Source organism: Sphaerulina musiva, assembly GCF_000320565.1.
Source record: "Sphaerulina musiva SO2202 unplaced genomic scaffold SEPMUscaffold_4, whole genome shotgun sequence".
In the NCBI taxonomy this organism is placed as follows: domain Eukaryota; kingdom Fungi; phylum Ascomycota; class Dothideomycetes; order Mycosphaerellales; family Mycosphaerellaceae; genus Sphaerulina; species Sphaerulina musiva.
The window spans coordinates 1068675-1085348 of NW_016017386.1; the positions used below are offsets into that span (position 1 = coordinate 1068675).

Consider the following 16674-nt stretch of genomic DNA (forward strand, 5'->3'; position numbering starts at 1 on the left):
TCACCCTCCATGTTGCTGCACCTGTCGCAGGCTGGAATGAGACCGAATTTTTAATCTTGTTGAGGCACGAAGCTCATAAGAAGCTGCTACCTATTGTTCGCAAAGCCCGCAATCACTCCACAGGCTTGTTTGAGAAGCCGTGTTAAGCCACAGCCGCCGGCTGTGCACCATCAATCTCCTGCAAGTATGAATCCACTCCAGTATAGCACCCAAATGCGGACGAGGCAATGCCAACGCGAGCTATACATCGAGTCTTGCGTTCAGTACACACTTTCGCCGTCAACAATAAGAATCTATGCTTTCCCATTGTCAGTCATCGCAGGCTCCGAGACTTCACAGACTTGCATTCAGAAGCAGAACTGCCTGAATGGCTGATTCTGTCAGCCATGGGAGTGACGTGTTGCCACAATGGCCGGATGGCACTCGTTACTTGACCCAGATCACCAAGACCGATCACGCAGGTTGGCTTTGGATTATCACCCTGCTGTCGTTCGTCTACGTTGTCTCAACATTCGTTATACGATTCGTGGTGAAATATGGTATGCTAGCGCGCAAGCTTTATGGGAATAGGATGAGCACGAGGCTAACATATCATTAGGAATGTATGGCCAGGATGACTGGGCTTTGTTGGCGTCGACTGTAGCCGCTGTTGGCCAATACACCGCACTGCTTGCTGCACTGAGTAACGGCTTGGGCAAGAGCTTCATACTACTGTCCACCGACCAGATCAGTATCATCGAAAAGGTACCTATGCAACAAGCACCATATAGGTCATTGAACTGAGCGACTGACTGAATCGCAAGTACACTACTGCATCTACCGTCTTGTACATACTGGCACATTCTTTATCGAAGGTCTCGACAGCTCTCCTCACCCAGCGATTGTTCGAAAAGGGACGGAAACGAAGCTCAGTGGTACTCTCCTGGCTACTGGTCTGCATATCAGCATTGTACGGGCTGATTGGCATACTTGCTGCACTCATCACTTGTTCAAGTCCAGCTTTTCCACATCCCGGAAGCATCTCATGTCCCAATCGTGTAAGTGATTGCTATGTACATCACGACTTGAAGCCAGAATGCTGATTGCCACACGTAGCCTGCCAGATGGCAGATCATACTCACCCTGGACATGGTCTCGGAGGTCCTACTTGTCATCGTTCCACTGGTTCTGGTACTGAAGGTCTTGATTGAAAGATCAGCGAAGATCACAGTCACGACAATCTTCGCATTCAGATTGATGGATGTTGTGTTTGCCGCACTAAATTTAAGTCAAATCAGCATGTTCCGAGATGGCAAGGGCTACGGCGCTGACCTTGTGCTACCCTTCATCTGGACCGAGACCGAGCTGTTCTGGTCTATCGTCTCAGCCTCGCTGCCATGTCTGAAGACATTTATGCGGCCGTTTGATAAAGTCGACGAGGAGACGTGGCGATCTGGTCAAGGCTATTCGTCCACGACATCTGGTGCTAGCTGGGGAGCAAGACAGAATTCCGGTCGCAGGAGTTCAATCCCACTCAAGGAAATCAAGCTTCGTCAAGACAGTACTATCGGAAGCACTCTTGGGACCATTCCTGACTCTGTGCTCATATCCGAAGAAGCTTTCCACGCTTCATCGCTGGGTTCAGGACAAGAGGCTGCGAGGCAAAGCTGGGCATCACAGGATCATGTTACTCCTGCATCAGGACAACGAGCCAGTACAGCGAATATTATTGATGAGATTACCCATTGCTGAGATACATACCAAGAGCACGGGCGAATCCCGAACCAGATATGCTCACAAAGACCCTATTGCCTTGCAATCGTTTGCTGGCTCTCAGACACAAAATTACATCAGAGCCGCTCCACCGGATCATCACCCATGCGTGAGTGGATACTTTAAACATATAGACAGGTAAATATCACTCACCATAATAGCAAACAGAAGTCTAAACCACCACTCTTACACTCAAGCTGTCGCAAGTCTTTACTAACATATCAGCAACGCAAATTATATCACTGACACCGTACCCTCATACGACTGACGACCCCCAAGAGACCGTGCTTCAATGTACACACGAAGATTGTCGATGTCGAGGGCGAGTGAAGGGCTTGATAGTGCCGCCGCTGCCTGGACGCCAAGATTCACAGGCGCGCTAAGGCGCATTATTCACTTGCGGTGCAGCACAGGACAGTGAAAACACCTTCACTATTGTTGCTAACACAATATGCCTAATCTAGCACCACTCAGGATCAACCTCTTGCTTGCTTCGACACTCTCCGCCGAATCTTCATGCGGCGGCCTCACCAAGGCACATCAATTGGCAAAGCTTGACAGAGCTAGTTCCGTCTCTGCCTTTACACGCAGCGCAGACCGCATTCGCAATCCATCATGTTCCTGCACGCTTTGACTGCGTCGGAACGCGATCGCAATTTCCGCGTCTACAGCGACAGAATGAGGTTCCACGTCAATGTCCCGACATCGTTCGCACAGAAGCTGGAATCAAGGATGAATACACATCGTAGCAAAAGGAAGGAAAACACAATTCCCGTGGACATACAGACCCTAGCAATGCTCCGAAAGACCTGTAGTCTGAAGAAGAAATTGCAGCACGTAATCTTTGAAAGCGAAGCTCTTTCCAAGCAACTCGAGATCACCACGGCTCTCCTCAAGTGGGAGGTGCAACTAGAGACCTTCAACTCAGAATCGGCACAAGGCGCACTGTGGAACATGTGTGCAGTAGTGAATTCATTGAAGAACCAAAATCGTATCGATCAGGCAGAGATATGTCGCCTCCATGAGGAGCTTGATAAGGAAGAGCAGAGGTCTTCCGCCGTCCTTCTCGCCAGTCAAAGCCAGTACCACGCTTTCCATGTCAGAACCAGCAGGCATGAGCAAGAACTGGCCAATTTGGAGCAGAAGTTGAATGATGAAATCAGTAATACTCACGACCAAGCAGACAAGCATGCGGCAGATTGCGCTCTATTGACACGCGAAATAGCTCTCGCTCGAGAGCGAGAGACTGTCAACCAAAGTTCCATCCTCGATGCCAGAGCCAAAATCAATTCACTCCAACAAGCCTTGACCGAGGAAACTTTACAGCGAGAACAATACCAGGAATCTCAAATCACGATGAAGAAAACACTAGACGAGAAAATGAAGCACATCGACGTTCTCACGCACCAAACCACAAACCAGTCCATTCAATTGGCAGAATCTACATCGAAGGAGAATGAGCAGCAGCGAAAACTCGCTGAAGCAGAGAAAAATGTTGGACTTCTCACTCAGCGTTGCAGTAATTTAGAATTTACCATTACTGCGAACGCCATGAGCTGCATGGGCTCCGAAGATGACTTGATTCAACTTGAAGAAGAAGTCAAAATTGCAAAGAGGGACAGGGATGTTGCTCTCAGTCGGTTGGATAGTGTAATTGCGCACGAGAGGAGAAGCCCGATTGCTGTGATGCTTGAAATTATCTCTGAGATGGAATACGTTTTGCGTGAGAAGACTGAACAGGCAATGCACTTTCACTCTGATCTACGCCGGGCGGCTTCTATTCGTACGTGGGGCGAGGCGGTCGATGGAGGCTGGGAGGCTCGGTTGAGTGCGTTGAAAACGCGGGTTATGGGGGAGAAACAAAGGGGGTTGCAAGACCGATTTGATGATGGTGATCAAGCGGGAGTGGTGGAGAATGGAACGTATGGCGAGGGTAAGAGCTTTGAGATGGTGGTTCGATAGGTAGCTACCTGAACACCGGCGGGATCGGCTATAGGTTTGCAGCGAGAATTTAGACGGGCGGCGCACTTGTATCTTTCTTGCCGGATGGAGAAGGGGGGTTGGGCCTGTCTGGAAGCAGACGCTAGAGCCTGGCCTGCGGCATAGATGTATAGAAAAGTATGCGATGCATCACTCAACGCGGCTCCCCCTTCGTGCTTGCTTTTCCTTCTCCTGGGTAAGTTTCATTACTGCATCGACGACCCTGTCCATTCTTCACCATCTGCGAAGGCTTGGAATGTTTATGGAAGCATGGCTTACATACATATCAACAAGTATGAGATCATTTTTGTTTGGTCTGTTTTGTTTGGAGATTGACTGGAATTTACGTACCTATAATAGCACATTCGTCCTGAAGTCGATGCTCTGCTTGACATGTTTGTAACGATAGCTAGCGACACAAGAGACACAAAGAGAAACGGAACGGGATAGGTATCAAAGCTCCCTTTGTATGATCAGCACCCGGAAAACTCATGTGCGATTCTTCTACTGCGACTGCTATTCTGCACTAGCTCCGCGAGACACTCAAGCCTTTCAGGAAATCCTCGACAGCATTCTTCTCGTCAATCGCCGTCAGCGCGTCCAACGACTCTTGCGTACTGACACCTTCACTAGGCCCTGGCGTGGGAAAGCTGGCCTGCGCGGCATCTGCCTGGTCAGGGAAAAATGCATCACAGCCGATAGTGTCGAGGTATTGTCTGCATCTGAGCACCTTCTTGCCATCCTCGGTGAGGTCGATCAGCCACATGACTTCCATGACGACCTTTTCGTATGGCGAGCCCAACAATTCTCCTGCGTTCTGGAGTTCGAGCTGATACCATAGCCAAGCTTTACGCTTCTTGGGATCAACCGAGCTGTCCAGGAGACGCTTGTTAGAATCAATGGAGAATTTATCCAGCTCGGATTTGTAGTAATTCTTGTAGGTGGTGTTTTCGAGGTGAACAAGCGAAGTATCGAGTGGAATCTCTTGCTGTAGTGGACCATACGTGGTCTCAAAGCCCGGAGCGAGATACTTTTCGTGGCTTTCCTCACCAATAGATGACACGAACGCCAAAGCAGTCTTTTCGATCGTGGTATAGAGGTCTTGCATGTTGGCGAGGTCTGAGCAAAGCAGGACTAGGAGAATCTGGGAACCATGGTGTGTAGAAGAAGGAGCCACGGAAGTCATGCACATGAAGCATATTGATACATTCTTCCGGAAGTCCCTTTGTGCGAGGAAGATTGCTATAAACGAGCCATGGGCAGATCGACCAAATGGTTGTCTTCGGTAGTGATGCACTAGTAATATGCAACGGCGCTACCTCCGTAGAGCCTGCATCGTCCAACTGATGTGGGTCAGCAGTAATGTGATGCAGGTGAGGCAGGGTGTCGCGTCGATTACATGAAGTGGAGGCTGTGGAGCTATACCGTTCGCGCTAGTGGTAACCTACTTCATGGTCCCGTCTCCCTTCCTACTACGGCCTGACATCTTACATTCCACTTCCAATACGTGCATCACGATACTTCCAATACGTGCATCGCGACGACGCTATCTGCTGTCGCACATCCGTATTCCATAGCGAGACTATATCAACGACCACGCGATGCCTGCGGGAGGTGCGAATAATTCGAGCTGCGTATCTGTCGTTTCCATATCCTAACACATCGCAGACCTACCACCAGGCACGCCTCTCGCGCCGAGTGTCGAGAAGGCCTACTACCGCAAATGTATTCAGCTCAAGCGCCGCCTGAACGAGATCGAATCTGCGAACGATGACTTGAAGATGCGTCGACTGCGTCTCGATCGATCGATTATGAAGATGCGGCTGGAGCGAGCATTTCTGCTGGACGAGTTACGGAAGCGAACAGACCACAACATTGACGGTAGTGACGGCAGCGGTGATGATGGCATGGCGACACCTCCACCGGACAGACCATACCGCGACAAGAGACGTCGTCAACAATCTAGCTCACACGGACAGGCAGGGCCTTCGCAGAGTACCTTTCAGCACGTCCAGTATGCACCACCTAGTACGAACGGCCCTTCCGAGTCACGCGCATCCTCGTCAATGCCGATGGTGTACGGACCAAGCGGGCAAGCGGTGTCAACCAATGCTGTGCTACAGGACGGCAGTCACGCCTTCGTACAACAACAACCTCCGCAAAACAGCCAGACGCCGGCGCTCCCGCATACCTCACCTTACGGCCCGCCGCCCACCGGCATCCCAGGCAGCAGTCGAGCCAATGGGGACGGGCCACACAGAAAGAGGGAAGAAGGGGCGCGAGACATGGAAGAGGATACAGAGAAAACAGCAGAACCAGAGCGTAGTCGTGGTGCCGGCGGTTTCCAGGCGATCAATGACTAGCATGCTGGATGGTCTCAGACTGCACACACCATGGACGAAGGACAGAGCATTTTGCATTGGGACGGTTTATCGTGGACCAGGACCGGAAAATCCATGAATCCTGGTCACACAAACCATCCCGACTGATACGAAATGATGCTTGAGCCGATATTACAGCGTCACAGCCCGCGAAGCTCAAAAGACTGTTCCCAGTTGCAATCGATATCATAACTAGCGAGCACACGGAGACACGCACATCTTGAGATTCGGAGCTCGCGATAGGAACTAATTTGGTATTATATGGGTACTGTGTCATTCCTGTGGAACGAGCTGTGGGCCGAACTGGAGAGGGGAAGAAAGGAAGAAGCTTAATAGCCAATGTGGCATTCCTCGAGGCGTAATGTAGACGCCTACACACTTGACTGTCGCAGTGCTCTTACGCGCGAGAGCGATTCACGTGTGTGGAGTCTCTGTGCCAGTGTATGATTACCAGTATCACCACTGCTTGGGGCCTCCTGGGTGAGTATAATCCAAGAGTATTCAGTCGTACGGACTTGTGTTCATCGAACTCCATCTCTCCAGAGAGTTGTCATTTGCCCCCCTCTCACTCTATACACCTCTGATAACGTACACAAATCTTCTCAAAGAAGTCATCGATTGATACCTGTCATACCTGTCATACCTGTCAACCTGTATCTTCAACATTAGAATTTGAGATGCTCATATATGACTAAGCATGTTTGGATCTCACCCAGGAGCGGGCAGGTGCGGGCCAGCCCAGCACAAGGTATACCTTAATTGACTGTGCACGACTAGGATCTTGCGGTACAGCGTGCAATTGACGCAATCTGAGCACATCACCGTCATAGATCTAGTACATGTATATTACCTTAACCTATACCACCAGATCAACATTGCCCACACGTTGCACGAGTTATCTACATTAGACCATCTCTCATTGCTTCCTCCTTTTTCCTTTGTGAATTAGGCATCATGGCAAACTTTCCTACTGACTCGGCATAAAGCGGCATAATGGTGTAATGGGCGTTATCGACTAGCTCGCATTCTGCATCTGCACGTTTTGAACGGTAGAGTATATACTAGAACCAAGGGGCCAGTCCTTGTGAAGTTCTCTAGGGAACTTAACTGGCAAACGCGCCTGGAGCGTACGACCATGCCAGAACGGCGATTTCGGCCGGGTTGATACCTATCAGGGTAGCATGTCACGATGAACGAGTCGGGCTTTTTCAGCACAGCCAGCGGCTCATTTCACTCCGCCTCACGACCTCCCTCACGAGCATGGAGCGAATCGACCGAACGACCCGAATCAGCCCACTCGAATGCATTGGTAGGCGGAACGAGGAGCATCAGCCATGAAATCGATCATATCAAGAAGTTGGTGATACGTGCCGAGAGTAACCGGCAACATGCTTCGGGAAGCATCACCGCAGTGGTGTTTAGGAACAAGAAACAGGAGCCTGTTGGGCGAGAACAGATATTTCATGAATTAGATGGGCTGAAAAGGAGGATCAAACTTGAGCTATCGCAGGCTGTGGACAGAGCAAAAGAGCAGCAGGCAAATGTATTGGCGAGGAGGGCAAGCCAGATTGATCCGGGCCAAGAGAGTGAGAGTGAGGTAGAGAGTGTGCTTGATGAGAGGGACGAAGAGCTTGAGAAAGCACATGAAGCTTTACAGGTGCAGAGAGGGCAATTCGAGAGTCTGTTGGAAAGCGCAGAGGAACGTGTCGACTTATTGACAGGACGGAATGAAGGGTTGCTTCTGGAGTACAAGCATCTGGAGGCTGAGCTGAAGCAGGAAAAGGCAGGGCACGCAAGTGCGCTACAGAGTGCGGAAGAACGATTGGACCGATTGACAGAGCAGAAGGAGATTGCTGAAGCGAGGACGAATCGTGTCGTTGAGGAGAGGGATCTGCTGAAGCGCGAGCTGGAGGATCTTGCGACCGAGACGGGCAAGTTGGAAGCTCAGGTGGTGCGTGAGAAGGAGAGAGTGAAGGGCGAGCTGGGAGACACAAAGGTACAGTTGACGAGAGCGACGAAAGAGAAGTCTGCCCTGGAGAGCGAGCTCCAAGCGACACGGAAATGGGTGGAAGAGCTGAACACGAAGATTGAAGATGGGGCAAAAGCGTTGGTGGCAAAGTCGAAAGCCTTTGACGATTTACGCGTTGAAAAGGGGAGTACAGATGTGGCGCATCGATCAGCCCAAGAAGAAATCCTGCGACTACATGCCTTGAACTCAGCGGTGGAGAGTGCTCTGAAGGAGTCCAATGTGAAGGTGGCCAAATTGGAGCGCGAGCATCAAGATGTCGCAGACCGACTGGAGATGGTGAAACTGGAACACGGACATCAGACTCGAAACCATGAACGAAGCGTCCGTGAGCTGCACAGCAAACATGAAACAGCAACGAAACATGCAGTTGAGCTGGGCCGAAAGCACAAAGCCGCCGAGCAGACTATTGGTGAACTCAAGTCTACGCACGCAGCCGAAATGGACCGTATTCAGGCCGAAGAAGCCAATAAGATCAAAGAAGTAGAAGCGCAGCACTCTCATGAGAAGGCAGAGCTACAGGCTGCGCATGGCGAGGAGCTGGCCAGTGTCAAAGCTGACGCTGCAGCGAAGCTCGCTCAGGAGGAGCAGCGACGGGCTGATGATCTTGAGAAGCTTAAATCCGACCACCGCGCCGCAATCGACAATCTTCGACAGGAACACGCCACTTCGCTAGCTGTATTGGAAGAAGGCCAACAGGCTGCGCTACAGAAAGTGAGAAGCGAGCATGTCGAAAAGCTGGATGCTGCTAATACCGAAGCACGGGAGGTAGCTCGCGTGACTGCAGAGCAACATGCCAGAGAGCTGCAGAACCACGAGGCTGAGCTTCAAACGTTGCGCGAAGAGCAGCAGGCAGCTATCGATGGGCTAGAGTCTGCGCACTCTCAGGCTGTTGAGGCTGCCGAGAAAGAACGGCAAGCAGCTGAGAAGTGCCATCAGGAGGCGCTCGAAAAGCTCGAGGCTCAGGTAACCAAACTCGAGAAATGCAATTCTGCCATGGGAGTGACGCACGAAAATCAGATCAAGGACCTGAAAACGGCACATGGCGTTGCACTTCGTGCTGTACAATCACGATATGCCGGAAAGATTGACGAGCTGCAACAAGATCACCAAGGAAAGATGGACACAGCATTGGAGAAGTGGCAGCGCGAAGCTTCTGAATCAGCTTCCAATTTCGAGAGCAAGATTGAAGCGCTGCAGGCTACTCACGCGTCCCGCTGTGCGGGTCTCGTCGCAGAACTCGACAAACTAAAGCAAGAAGCCGAGGCGAAAGATGTCGAGCATACAGGCGCAATCGCGGAGCTGCAAACCAAGCATACATTAGCATGCGAGCGAGAAGTGGCTGATCATAAGAAGAACCTTGAACACGAACAGAAACTGACAGCTAAGGCTTCTGAGGAGCTTGCAACTGCGAGGGTTGAGCACACTGACGCTATCAAAAAGCTGCGAGCGGAGCATGATGCTACGGTTGCTGCGCAGAATTCTGCACATGATGATGTGCTCACAGCTCTACGTGATACACATTCTTCGGAGCTTTCCAGCCTCCGGAGCACAGTTGCTCAACTACAAGCGGACATGGCATCGTTGGAGGGTGAGCACGAAAGGGTTAGGCGAAATATGCGTGAAGAACATCAGTCTTCTATCGAAAGAACTACCCTGGAGCACGCCCAAGTCTATGAGCGTTTAGCTGCAGAGCATGAACAAGAACTTCGTGACTTGGAGGCCAAGCACAATGAAGAAATGGCCAATATTCGCGGGGAGCTTGAATGCTCCATTTCTGAATCCAAGGGCGCAGCTGCGGGATACGAAGATGCCGCAACAAAGTTGCATGCGGAGCATACGGAGGAACTTGCCCTGCTTCGTTCTCGCCATGACGCAGAATCGCAGATTGCGAACGAAGCTCTAGAAGACCTGAAAGGTAAACTGGCAGAGGGGCTCGCTCAGCAAGAGAAGCTAGTTGCAGACAAGGAAAGTGAAGTCCGACGTGTGCGCCTGGAACACGACGCGATTGTTGAAAGCCTCAAGGCCGAGCACGAGGGACAACTAGCATCACTGCGAGACCTCGGCGGCAAGACCGAGCATGAGCGAGAACAAGAGCATCGGGCTGAGCTGATGCAGGCTCGTGGGACGGCCAAAGCGGAGTTGGATAAGGCTCGTGCTGAGCACGCTATTGCACTCGCAGCGGTGGAGTTTGCCCAAAGAGAGTCTGTGTATCAGATGCAAGCGACCCATGATCAGCAGCTCAAGATATTATCAGAGCAGCACCAGAATCGTCTTGACGACTTGCGGATGACCATGACCCAACGGCAGGCTAAGCGTGAAGACGACTTTGAAGCAAGTAAAAAGGCTGCAGCAGAAGAGCTCGACAGGTTGCGCCAGGAGCATGCTAGGATGTTGGAAGCTGCAAGATCAGAAGGTGAATCTATGCTTGAAGCAAAATTGGCAGAAGCAGCTGCGAAGACTGATGTCCTTACATCTCGTCACGATCGATCTCTTTCGGATGCACAACATGAGCTGGACCATATCCGTCGTGAGCATGAGCAAGCGCTCGCGAGCGTCAAGCGCACTCTCGAGGGAGAACTTGATGCCACCAAGACCATGCACCAAAGGTCGATAGACGAGCTTAAGGGCCAACTTCAGTCACAGCTGGATGAGGCCAAGGTAACCCACACCAGAGAGGTAGCAGAGCACGATCAAGCATGGATGGCAAAAATGAACGAGCTCAAGGAAGAGCATGCAAAGTCTTTGGCCGAGCTGATGTCCAACAGTGATATGACCACAGCGTCGAAGCTCAAAGAAGTGGAACAGCTCCATACCGACAAGACAGCCATGGCAGTCGAGGACGCACGGCGCGAGGCCCAAAATCGAGCCGCAACGGTCGAGGCCGAGCATAAGGCTGCACTGGAAGCTGCAGTGCAAAAGGCACGCTCGAGCAGTCATGCTGAAGTGAGGAATTTGAAGAAGCGTCACCAGGATGCTATGTCGTATATCCGAGAAACTGCTCAGACTACGTCCGCGTTTCAGCTTTCGGAGCTTGAGCGCACGCACCGGAAGGATGTAGAGCATGCGCTCGAAAGGGCCAAGCAAGCTGCCGAAGTAGAGCGCAAAGAACTGGTAGCTGCACACCAAGAGGCGCTGAACGAGAGTCGATCCCGTGCATTGGAGGCGCAGCAGGCAGAGGTCATGCGTCTGACAACGGAGCATCAGGCCCAACTTGCCAACCTGGAGGCACGCCTGCAGACGGGCAATGCCACTCAAGTTTCCGTCCGACAAGCAGCGTATGATGCCGAAATTGCGGCTCTTCAAGCCAGACTAGATGCGACGATGACTGGTCAGGCCGAGGCAGAGCGTTCTCTTGCTTCACTTCGGCAGCAAGTTGTGAACGCCGACAAACGCATTGCTGACGCTAAAGCGGAGTCGGACGGACATGTCACGGCTCTTGCGAACGAGAAGGACGATTTGACATCACAATTAGTACAAGTCCAGACTTCACTGCGAGAGCTACAGCAGAAGACCTCGGGAGGCTCCAGTAACCGTAGAGCATCGACTGTTGCCATTCGCGAAGAAAACTCAAGTCTTCATGCACAAGTCTCTGTGCTGGAGGCAGAACGTTCGACGATGCGATCTCTGCTCGATAAGCGGCAAGAAGAAAAGAACGAGGTGTCAAGGCAGAACGATTTCCTGGTGAAGGAACTTGAAATGCTGCTGCAACAGCGAGCTCGGCCAAGAGACGGGTCACGCAGCTCTGCTGACGCTATTGTGCAGACTGATGCCAATATCGTGGAGTGGAAAGCCCATGCGGCTACGTTTGCTCCAATCCAAGCTGCTCGCCGTAACATGAACGGCTCACGGCCCATGACACCTGCTAGTCCCGGCGTTCGACAGGCTCGAGAAGATGTCGAGATGGCGTGGAAGTCGAGATCTTTCGAGGACTACCTCGACAACGCTCGCGCCGAGCTCTCTGAACTTGGAAGTGTGATCAGTGCCAATGAGGCATTATTCGCTCGCAAGATCAATGAGCATGTTGGCGAGCTGCAACGCGCAAAGGACCAGCTTGCGGCAGAGTATAATTTCAGGGTCGAGGCGCTTGCCAAGGACAGAGATACGATGGAGCAGTTGATCACGTCTGAGCAGCACGCACAGTTTGTGAAAGAACGTAAGAAACTTGTTGCAAAGTTTGGAGCGAGCTCAGATGATCTGACGGAACGTTCTCTGATGCTGACGACACTACCTGTGGATACAGCTGTTGCGTTGCGAACCGCAGAGCGAAAGCTCGTGGATGACTACAATCAGCGTATCACCAAACGCAAGTCGCAGATCGCTCTGAAGCATGCCCAAGAGTTCCAGACAATCACGCAAGACTATGATCGCAGCGTCTCAGTTCTGCTCAACAAAAAAAGAATTCGACTTGATGGCGACCTTCCGGATGAACCTTTCCAATTTGAAGATGAGTATGGAGACGTTGCCGACAGTTCTGCGCAACGTGTTCTAGATCGCAGGAGTAACATCAAAACGCCTCGATCGGCAAGGAAAGGGAGCGTCAGTTCGCAGGAGATGCCACGCGGTGCAGATAGCTGGGCAGATCAGGAAGCACCTCGCACTCCGGCTACTCCAGACCAGTTCTTTGAGGTCGACCGCACGCGGTCCAGCGTGCGTTCACGTACAAGTAATCCGCGTAACGAGCGATCGATTCCTCGATCTGCTTCACGACCAAGAGGTGATATCGACAGCCCAGATGCGACCGCACATCCATATACAAGGAGGGCTCGCCCTGGCTCCAGCAGCAGCAGCCAGCTGCCCCCAACTCCTCAGCTCTATCATAGTCGCAAGAGGGAAGCAGCGGATTTCTCTGCATCGAACGGGGCCATCTCGGAGACTTTTTCAGAGACACCCATGCCACGCACGCCACGAGGCAGGCGGTGGAACAGAGCCAAACCTGTTGATATGTCGTCTCAAACCCCTCCTTTCGAACCTGACAGTAGTTTTGGATCACAACAAGCTGCGTTTGCAGACATGCGAGTGGTCTCGCTCCAGGCCAAATCCCCCAGTATACTGCGCCGACTGAGAGACAAGATCTCGTTAGATGGCCATGCGAAGTCCGATGCCGTGCGACCTGGAAGCTCATCGGGCCGGCCTACTTCAGCTGGATCCATACTATCCAAGAGCTCCGTATTAGGTTGGCGGCCCTCGCATTCGAAACGCTCCAAGAGCAGACATTTTTCGAGTGGCATGATATACTACAAGGATCCCGCGAAGAGTCCGCCTACGCCAGGACCATACGAATAGTGAGACGACGACGACGACGACAGACCATTACACATGGTGCCACCTGCGACAGCAGATCGAGATTCCCATCTCAGCTTTCATATTGCATGTTGATATTGTTGACTTGCGTTCGTTCCCTGCTTTGTAGCTTGCGACATTTTATCGAATTCCCCTTTTTTTTCGCTTACGCCCCTTTGCAAATAGATAAAAACCACAATTGTTATGTGCACTCACGCTTGAAATCTGATCAACATAGCGATCTCGCAGTTCCCTCCCTTTTCCCCCTTTCGTTTCCCTCTCCTCCTCTCCTCCTTCTTTTTCCTTCCTCTCATAGCTTAGAGCTGCGACCTCTACCGTAGAAAGAAAAGTCGTCAGAAATATTTCCCAAAGGAAATCTTTTCTCTCCTAAAGAAGATGATGATGATATCTTACAAGAGAGATTGGAGACATGGAAAGTGTCTCGTCCTCGGTCCTCTTTGTTAGGTACATGTAACTTACGGAAGCACCGCAATACATTCAATCTCCACATCTGTTCCCAAGGGAAGCTGTTTGGCTGCCACGCATGTCCTGCAGGGTTTGTTTTCGCCCCAGTAGGTGGTGTAGACCTGGTTTTTTTTTCTTATCATTAGAGAGAGAGAGAGAGAAGAAAAAAGGGCAGGGGGGTTGGAGATGTTTATCCCTTTTCCTTACCTCGTTCATAGCAGCGAAATTTGCCATGTCGTCGATAAAGACGTTTACTTTGACGACATTGTTGATATTGGTTCCAGCAGCTTCGAGAACTGCTGTGAGATTCTTGATGGCTTGATGCTGTTTTTTTTTTTCCGCCATAGGTCAGTGTGATGAAAATCTTCCATGATGATGATGATGATGACCTAGGAGGTACATACCGTGCGATCTCCAATGGTGCCTTCGATGAGTTTGCCGGAGGTGTCGATGCCGATGCTTCCTGAGCAGTAGACGGTGCCATTGGCGACTACGGCTTGACTGTAGATGCCGGGAAGAGGCTTGGGAGCATTCTCGGTGAGGATGATTTTCTTGTTGGCAGACATGTTGATGCTGGTTGGTTGATGGATAATGAGAGGGGTGGAATGGGGTGGTAGGCACTGTATACTGTCTGTCTACCTGTATGACTGATCGTTAGAGTCAGTGGAGAAGATGTTGATGCAATAATAATAATAACAGAATACCTCAGCCTGTACCTGGTAACTTAGGCTGAATAGCTTGCCCGGTGATAAGCACGGCCGGCGAGCAGATAAGACTCGGTCACGTGGATGGGAGTGTTGAGCTTACTTAAGCATTCATGTGACTGGCGGGAATGTCTAGTGAGGTGTTGCCTAGTTGGGTAAGGGTTGAGTGTGCAACGACCGAGAGGAACGACACTTCCAGTCTTCCCTCGGACTGCATGGCATGGCATGGATGGCATCATTGGCTTTCGTAGAGCGAAGAGAATAGAAGCACCAGCCATCCAAAAATGCAACCCTTCCGCCGCCGTCGCCGCCCGCCAATGTTGCCATGTCCACTGACATGACCTGGTGCACTCGCAACACTCCCGTCCTTAAGTAAGAGCAAGCACTGCATTCACTCGTCATTTAGGCTTCAGAGTGCGCGCGCCTGTCACTTCCTCCGTCACCCGACACTACATGCCCACTTAAAAAGTCCCATCGGGACAACAGTCCCACACACAACCCCAGACCCAGAACCAACATCATGGCCAAGAAGAAAAAGGCCGCATCGCCCTCCCCCACCGCGAAGGTGACAACGACGACGAAGAAGAAGAGGGCGTTGCGCAGTAACACTGTCATCCCGACTGTAGTCGCCTCGCCGCCCACCAAGAGGAAGCAGACTACCAAGCCCAGGTATCTATGTGACACTTGTGGTGTTGTGAAGACCGGCAGGTCGTTTCCGGACTACAATCCTTCTGCAGAGTGCGAACATCTGATCCACACCTGCCGTGTATGCCTCCGGAGGTGGATCGATGTCTGTATCAGCAATCACAATTACAGAATAGTCGACAATGAAGCGGGAGCCTCTACTTTCGCCATCAGATGTCCAGAGAGGTTCCAAGGTGAGCCTTGCCCTGCCATGATGAGGCCTGTCAACGTGAAGGCCGCGACTACCAAAGCATCCTATGAAAAATTTGCTCGGCTGGCTCGGCGTCATATCGAAGAAAACATACCAGGCTGGCGGTGGTGTCTTGCTCCGGCCTGCGACGGCGGCCAAGTCCACACAAAGGACAATGCGGATGTGCAGCCACTCGTGGAATCGCCAAAGGAGAAGGACGAGGACGAGGACGAGGAGAAGAGGAAGAAGAAGAAGAAGAGGGCCGGCGGCAAGCGAGGTAAGAAGGTGGCCGCTGCTTCTACCGACGCCGCTGTTCCAACAGAAAAAGGTAGGACCCACCATACTGCTGTCCGCTATGCACACACGCGGCAGCTTTGCGGCTCAACGCAACTCTTGCGGTCCTCCTGCTGATAACAATACAGAAGAATCGAAAGATATCCCTGACATCTTCACGTGCAACCTGTGCGGCGCAAAAGCCTGCGTCACATGCGACTTGCCGTATCACGAGGGCGAGACCTGTAAAGAGTTTCAGCAGCGCACGCAAAACTCCAGCAATGAAGCTTCTCTGCTTCTGATAGCAACTGCCTGCAAGAAGTGCCCAAAGTGCGCGTTTAGCATCGAGAAGAATGGCGGCTGTGACACTATGTTTTGTGAGTCAAAGAATAGAGAAGCTTACTCCATCCAAGATTGGAACTTGTGCTAATCTCGGTGACACAGGCACTCACTGCCTCTCGCCATTCTGCTGGCGTTGTATGCAGGTATTCAAGCAGGGCAACTACTGCAGATGCAACTCGCATCCCGCCGGCGTGCCCTTGTGATAGTTCTCTGGAGCTATCGTCCCAGACGAACTTCAAGACGCACCCGGGCGACTTGTTTTTGATGACGATATAGCACCAGCCTTGATCACGCGAAGACTTTGAGCAGCACTTTGCGATGCATGATGAGAGCAGGACGGTATTCTCCTCCGCGCTACTGAGCGTCATACAATCAGACAACTGGCCGGTGACCTTATGGATTGGAAATTGCTCTTGTGCACTAGTACTGCAGGAAGTACTACTAGTTGGTCGGGGACTCGGAGGTCTCTGGTCATTACTCGGAGGTATCTTGGAAGGTGGATTCTGTTCATAACTCGCTCAGAACTCGGAAACCCATTGCCGACATGCCCGAAATCGTTCGTTTCTCGTTGTTTGTAGTCGTCTGCAGTCACGG

The 16674-nt window shown here is 51.6% G+C and overlaps 7 protein-coding genes across 7 annotated transcripts; 5 read left to right on the forward strand and 2 right to left on the reverse strand.

The window, feature by feature from the left end:
- Positions 1-61: 61 nt before the first annotated feature.
- On the forward strand, positions 62-3714 carry SEPMUDRAFT_155730 (uncharacterized protein; the record flags this gene model as incomplete). The annotated part of the gene is made up of 5 exons (XM_016907638.1): positions 62-539; positions 599-744; positions 804-1037; positions 1096-1890; positions 1978-3714. The coding sequence occupies exon 5, from the start codon at positions 2368-2370 to the stop codon at positions 3712-3714; it is 1347 nt and encodes a 448-aa protein (XP_016761542.1). The 5' UTR covers positions 62-539; positions 599-744; positions 804-1037; positions 1096-1890; positions 1978-2367.
- On the forward strand, positions 440-1407 carry SEPMUDRAFT_31976 (uncharacterized protein; the record flags this gene model as incomplete). Its single annotated transcript, XM_016908477.1, has 4 exons — positions 440-539; positions 599-744; positions 804-1037; positions 1096-1407. Coding segments are annotated over 4 exons (792 nt in total), but the record flags the coding sequence as incomplete, so codon positions are not given.
- A 417-nt stretch (positions 3715-4131) lies between the features above and the next one.
- SEPMUDRAFT_155731 (uncharacterized protein) lies at positions 4132-4918 on the reverse strand (the record flags this gene model as incomplete). Its single annotated transcript, XM_016907639.1, has 1 exon — positions 4132-4918. The coding sequence occupies one exon, from the start codon at positions 4916-4918 to the stop codon at positions 4259-4261; it is 660 nt and encodes a 219-aa protein (XP_016761544.1). The 3' UTR covers positions 4132-4258.
- Positions 4919-5239: 321 nt separating this feature from the next.
- On the forward strand, positions 5240-6702 carry SEPMUDRAFT_64329 (uncharacterized protein). The gene is made up of 2 exons (XM_016909675.1): positions 5240-5346; positions 5401-6702. Exons 1-2 carry the CDS (start codon positions 5334-5336, stop codon positions 6093-6095), a joined length of 708 nt encoding a protein of 235 aa, XP_016761545.1. The 5' UTR covers positions 5240-5333; the 3' UTR covers positions 6096-6702.
- A 348-nt stretch (positions 6703-7050) lies between these two features.
- Positions 7051-14513, forward strand: SEPMUDRAFT_125213 (uncharacterized protein). The gene is made up of 3 exons (XM_016901962.1): positions 7051-14009; positions 14095-14211; positions 14292-14513. The coding sequence occupies exon 1, from the start codon at positions 7303-7305 to the stop codon at positions 13423-13425; it is 6123 nt and encodes a 2040-aa protein (XP_016761546.1). The 5' UTR covers positions 7051-7302; the 3' UTR covers positions 13426-14009; positions 14095-14211; positions 14292-14513.
- On the reverse strand, positions 13899-14453 carry SEPMUDRAFT_116466 (L-PSP endoribonuclease family protein Brt1; the record flags this gene model as incomplete). Its single annotated transcript, XM_016901260.1, has 3 exons — positions 13899-14009; positions 14095-14211; positions 14292-14453. 3 exons carry the CDS (start codon positions 14451-14453, stop codon positions 13899-13901), a joined length of 390 nt encoding a protein of 129 aa, XP_016761547.1.
- A 598-nt stretch (positions 14514-15111) lies between the features above and the next one.
- On the forward strand, positions 15112-16283 carry SEPMUDRAFT_116467 (uncharacterized protein; the record flags this gene model as incomplete). The annotated part of the gene is made up of 3 exons (XM_016901261.1): positions 15112-15793; positions 15888-16115; positions 16183-16283. The coding sequence occupies 3 exons, from the start codon at positions 15112-15114 to the stop codon at positions 16281-16283; spliced, it is 1011 nt and encodes a 336-aa protein (XP_016761548.1).
- Between the last annotated feature and the right edge of the window lie 391 nt (positions 16284-16674).

Excerpts from the sequence above, each read along its gene's own strand:
- SEPMUDRAFT_125213 (XM_016901962.1), top strand. The coding sequence starts at position 7,303 with ATGAACGAGTCGGGCTTTTTCAGCACAGCCAGCGGCTCATTTCACTCC.